The sequence below is a fragment of the Magnolia sinica genome, chromosome 6, assembly GCF_029962835.1.
Source record: "Magnolia sinica isolate HGM2019 chromosome 6, MsV1, whole genome shotgun sequence".
Classification (NCBI taxonomy): domain Eukaryota; kingdom Viridiplantae; phylum Streptophyta; class Magnoliopsida; order Magnoliales; family Magnoliaceae; genus Magnolia; species Magnolia sinica.
In genome coordinates, this window is record NC_080578.1 from 13,572,263 (window position 1) to 13,578,394 (window position 6,132).

Below are 6,132 nucleotides of genomic sequence, written 5' to 3' on the forward strand. Positions count from 1 at the left end.
CACATTAGACCCAAGAAATGAATGGTCCGGATCTCATTCATGTATGCCACGTGTAAGATTAGAAAGCAAAATTGAAACACGAAGCCAACACATGTCAAAGTAGCCTTTTAATTCAATAACATAATCAAATCAATACATCTTATATCATTCCAAACTAACCTATAGTAATTGCTACATATGAGCAATGCTTTCCCAACTATGACAAACTGTTGAGAGTTTCTCTATTCAAATGCATCAAAATACAAAATAAGAGAAATATAGAAAAGGAGTGTCACTGCCAATGGCTAGGAACATTCAAACCCAGATGGGACTATTCTCCCACAGTTGTTCAAGACAAAGCTCAGGGAGACTGGAATGTTGAGGTTAATGCCCAGGACATTGGCTCTGATTGCAATGCACAGACATAAGGCCGCCTCGAGATCGGCTAGCCATTGGATCAGGGAGCAACATGGGAGTGTTGGTGGGGACCCAACAACCACATTCGCCAACCCTAGCAAATTAGCGCATACACCCAGCTTCAGTGCATCTCTAGGGCATGTACCGTTTGTAGGTGTGGGACTTGGGGCGGGTCTAGGATTCGGATTGGGAGTAGGCCTTGGCTTTGGGCTAAGTGGGTGTGGGCATGGGCTGCTCTTAGTAGCAGTGGCAAAAGCAAAGAAGAGAAGGTTGATGGAGAGGAAAAGGGCAGCTGATGCTGAGTTCTTTGAGGCCATCTCCAAGCGCCTATACCTCGCTGTAGTAGCAGAAGATGTGTTTGGGATGGAGGAATTGGACGTGGGTTGTGGGTATTTACAGAGTAGAGAGATTGGGAAATGTAAGGTGGGCCTTCTCGAAATAAAAGGAAAAGTAAAATAAAATAAAACTCACCCATGTGAGTAAAGGTGACGCAGCCGCTTAGCGGGCAAGGCAAGCGGTGGATATTCACGTGGTTGGAGGGTTACGCGGTGGGGATACCAACCTCAGCCCTAGGCTATGTGGGCTGAGAGATTTTGCAAATGGGCCCCATGTTTTAATGATCCATTCGGTTGCGTGCATGGACTCCGTGATGAATGATTGATGGACCAAAAATCTCCCAGATTGGAATTTTTTAACTATCTTACGTTTAACTCTCTCTGAGTATGGACCCTTGCTGTACTATTTTCTCCTCCACGTTCTGCCAATTCAAGAGTTAGAATTGTATAATCTTCAGGTGGGACCCACTTTCGTTGATTCTTCGCTAGAGGACACTAATATATTCTTGAGCAATCAAATAAATCGCTACGACCAGTTCCCATGGCCCTCACACCAGCCGTGGACAGCATGCCCACTGATTACTCCATTGTATTCGGTTAAACATATATTTAAGATTTAAGAGGAATGATAAAATCTACACTCTCTCGTAAATGTCATGGGTGTTTGGATCCGGGCCATTCATCAGGTAGGGCACGCTCCCAACATAATCTGATGCATGGCAGTCCATATTCTACGTACCTTATGATTGGACAGGCCTGATTTTTGGAGTAGGAAGGTAGCAGTGTAAGCAGCCATACCAGTGGCCCAGATGTCTCACAAATGTTCCAAGTTGGAATATGCCCCCTCCTCACACGTGTGAATATACCAGCAGAAAAACAAAAAATGACGGCAGGAACTAATTACCTATCATTCCAGAGGAGACTTAGAGACAACGACTCTTCCCTGTTAAAATTTCTGGGGGGGTTTGCTAATTCCAAACTCGTGAGGGAGCTAGCCCTCTCCATTCAAACGCATCCACACGTGCCAAGACAGAATACATTTGCAAGAACAGATCTTTCCATCAAGTTAGCTACGCTATTCATATATTCATTCCCCACATTATCTAAGCTTTATTTCTATTAATTTAATTGGTGTTGGCTACACGAATTGATGTAGAACAAGTCGCAGACACTTTCAAAGATGATTCCAAGAAGGGCTGATCAGATCTGGAGACAATCCAGATCGTCATATCCTCAAATCAATCATATCTCACGAATTGGGATGAGTTTTTCAACATATTATATCTAATTTTGTGGTGGAAAATCGTACTTAAGTGAACCAAACCCGTTACCCTGGGGTTGTGCATGCCAGATTTGCAAGATTCCATCACATATGGTCAAAATTTCCATTTATTTTCATTTTTACTATAAATAGTGAGTTTTAGTTCAAATAGTTAAATCATCTGAGCAAAAATACTTCTTCTGATTGTTCTGTGATTGGTTATCCCCTAACCAGAATAGGACACATTATATAGACAGTTTGGATCACATGACCTCAATCCGACGGCTATGGTGGGGACGCAACCTATTCCAATACACGGAGATGTATTCTGGCAAACCTCAAAAAATACTACAGCACCAGTGTGACTTCGGTGGTCAGGCATTTAGCTGGCGGCTCAGGCAAATGGATTTGGAGGTCCATGCGGAGGAGATTTGATGAATGTCCTGGCCAACACTTCTATTCTATTATTATTATTATTATTATTATACATACACACACCTGCGCACTTTCTTCTTTGGGCATCCTGTGCACACCTTTGCATACGTTTTTGAAAGTGAAATTTACCACTGTACGACCCATTTAAGGCCCATTTACCCCCTTAAGTCCACTCGGTTTTACCCGACCAGAATAAGCCCCAGCTGTACGGACGACTTGCCAAAGGTTAAAAATGCCCCCTGCTTTTTCCTTCAAGCGGATCTGCTGGGGCACGACTTGCCAAAGGTTAAAAATGCCCCCTGCTTTTTCCTTCAAGCGGATCTGCTGGGGCTTGAAGGCTAGGCTTCCTATGGCAACGGATTATAACGTAGCTATAGCCATAGCCATTGAAATAAATTTAATCCAAGCGGTACGACTGCCGATCCAGTGGTAATGCTACCGACCTCTAAGACGTCTGTGCAGTAGTGCTGCCCGGTTTTTTTTTTTTTTTTTTAAATGGGTGGGTCCCATCATAGCCCCACATAATTTTGAATGGGCCCCACACTCAATGTTCATGATTTGGTGGGCCCTACATCCACCTGTGCACTTTTTTTTACATATTTTTTTTAATTTTTTTTTTTACATGGATAACTTCATTCTACCTACATTTTTCTCTAATACATATTTATATAAATATGTATATATAAGTATATAAAATTTTTTTCTCTTTTTTCATTTCTTTCTTTATTCATTTAACAAGAATATCTTCTAAATCAAAATTAGTCACTTGATGTAGCCTATATGATTTTGGGGTAGGAGAAGCTACTTTAGCCAACCAGCCTGTTTATTTTTCAAGATTCCATCAAGTCGTTGGTCGAAAATCCATTTCATTCACTTTGCAGTCAATTTCATTCATTTCACTTACTTCACGATCAATTCCATGCATTTCACGATCAATTCTGGCGATTCCTCTTTATTTCACAGTCAATTCCATGTATTTCATGGTCAATTCCCTTAACTTCATGGTAATTTCCAAGCATTTCACGGTCAATTCGCTTCACTTCACGGTCATTTCCATGCATTTCACAGTCATTTTTGGCGATTCCGTTTCACTTCACGGTCATTTCCATGCATTTCACGATCAATTTACTTCACTTCACGGTCATTTCCATGCATTTCACAGTCAATTTGGTGATTTCGTTTCATTTCATGGTCATTTCCATGCATTTCATGGGCAATTCCCTTCACTTCACGGTCATTTTTATGCATTTCACGGTCAATTCGCTTCACTTCACGATCATTTTCATGCATTTCACGGTCATTTTCGACGATTCCGTTTCATTTCACGGTCATTTCCATGCATTTCACGATCAATTCCCTTCACTTCACGGTCATTTTCATGCATTTCACGGTCAATTCGCTTCACTTCACGGTCATCTCCATGCATTCCACGATCAATTCCGACGATTTCGTTTCATTTCACGGTCATTTCCATGCATTTCACGGTCAATTCTCTTCACTTCATGGTCATTTCTATGCATTTCAGGGTGATTTCCGGCAATTCCATTTCATTTCGCAGTCATTTCCATGCATTCAATGGTCAATTCCCTTCACTTCACGGTCATTTCTAGGCATTTCACGGTCAATTCGCTTCGCTTCACTTCACAGTCATTTCCATGCATTTCACGGTCAATTCTGGCCATTCCGTTTCATTTCATGGTCATTTCCATGCATTTCACGGTCAATTCCCTTCACTTCACAATCCTTTCCATGCATTTCATGGTCAATTCACTTCACTTCACGGTCATTTCCATGCATTTCACGGTCAATTTGATTCACTTTACGGTCATTTTCGTGCATTTCATGGTCATGTCCGTCAATTCCGTTTCATTTCAAGGTCATTTGCATGTATTTCATGATCAATTCGCTTCACTTTACAGTCATTTCCAGCGATTCCGTTTCATTTCACGGTCATTTCCATGCATTGCATGTTCAATTCCCTTCACTTCGCAGTCATTTCCATGCATTTCATGTTCAAATCCCTTTACTTCACAGTCATTTCCATGCATTTCACGGTCAATTCGCTTCATGTCACGGTCATTTCCAAGCATTTCACAATCAATTCCGATGATTTCGTTTCAATTTGCGGTCATTTCCATGCATTTCACGGTCAATTCCGTTCAATTCACGGTCATTTCCATGCATTTCATGGTCATTTCCATGCATTTCACGGTCAATTCACTTCACTTCACGGTCATTTCCATGCATTTTAATGGTTATTTTCGGCGATTCTATTTCATTTCACAGTCATTTCCATGCATTTCACGTTCAATTCCCTTCACTTCATGGTCATTTCCATGCATTTCACGGTCAATTCACTTCACTTCATGGTCATTTCCAAGCATTTTCGGTCATTTTTTATGATCCCGTTTCATTTCACGGTCATTTCCATGCATTTAACGGTCAATTCCCTTCACTTCACGGTCATTTCCATGCATTTCACGGTCAATTCAATTCACTTCACGGTCATCTCTATGCATTTCATGGTCAATTCTGGCGATTCTGTTTCATTTCATGGTCATTTCCATGCATTTCCCGGTCAATTCCCTTCACTTCATGGTCATTTCCATGCATTTCAGGGTGATTTCTGGCAATTCCATTTCATTTCACTGTCATTTTCATGCATTTCACGGTCAATTCCCTTCACTTCACGGTCATTTCCATGCATTTCACGGTCAATTCGCTTCACTTCACGGTCATTTTCATGTATTTCACGGTCAATTCCGGCGATTCCGTTTCATTTCACAATCATTTCAATGCATTTCACGGTCAATTTCGGCGATTCCGTTTCATTTCATGGTCATTTCCATGCATTTCACAGTCAATTCCCTTCACTTCACGGTCAATTCCATATATTTCACGGTCATTTTTGGCGATTCTGTTTCATTTAACGGTCATTTCCATGCATTTCACGCTAAATTCCCTTCACTTCACGGTCATTTCCATCCATTTCACGGTCAATTCCCTTCACTTCACGGTCATTTCCATGCATTTCACAATCAATTCCAGCAATTCCATTTTTTTTTTTTAAAGGTGGACTGCTACCTCTGCTTGTATTAATCAAAGGAAATTACCTCAATTCGGGAGGGGTCAAACAAAAAGGAGACAGCCCTCACCTATCTTTTAAGCAGAGCAGATCTGATTTTTTTTATTATTTTTTTTATAGGCCTGGACTTTCGGACAGGCCCCAAGAAAAGTTTTCTGGCCCGCCTATCGTATAAAACCCACAAAAGAGAACCTAGCACACGTCAGTCCCTATGGGAGCGCTTGAGAGCTCCAAGCCTAGCTTTATCCAGCAGGACTGCACCCCAAACAGATCGAGGGAGTACAGTGGGTGCTGACCAAACAGAGTGGGCCTAAGACGCAGAGTCCAACTTAGCCAAACCATCTGCAGCAGCATTTGCTTCTCTGAAAATATGGTTGAGAGGAAAAAAGGCCCTCTTATGCAGGGATTGGATACGATCTAGCCAGTAGATCCAATTCACACTCGCTTGGCTATGATCGTTCACCAGATCGACAATGAGCTTGGAATCCGATTCAAGCTTTACCTTCCATAAGCCCTTCTGGAGGCAAAGGTTGAGCCCATCCCAGATGGCTCTAAGCTCAGCAATGTTATTGGTACCAAGGCCATACCCAATGGCGTAGGAGAAAATGACGCCATCTGGC

At 41.9% G+C, this 6,132-nt stretch overlaps 1 protein-coding gene across 1 annotated transcript; it reads right to left on the reverse strand.

The window, feature by feature from the left end:
- Window positions 1-284: 284 nt before the first annotated feature.
- Window positions 285-713, reverse strand: LOC131249881 (14 kDa proline-rich protein DC2.15-like). Its single transcript, XM_058250624.1, has one exon. It carries the CDS (start codon window positions 711-713, stop codon window positions 285-287), a length of 429 nt encoding a protein of 142 aa, XP_058106607.1.
- Between the last annotated feature and the right edge of the window lie 5,419 nt (window positions 714-6,132).

Bases quoted from the DNA above. Each gene is read 5' to 3' on its own strand.
- LOC131249881 (XM_058250624.1), bottom strand. From the start codon at position 713: ATGGCCTCAAAGAACTCAGCATCAGCTGCCCTTTTCCTCTCCATCAAC.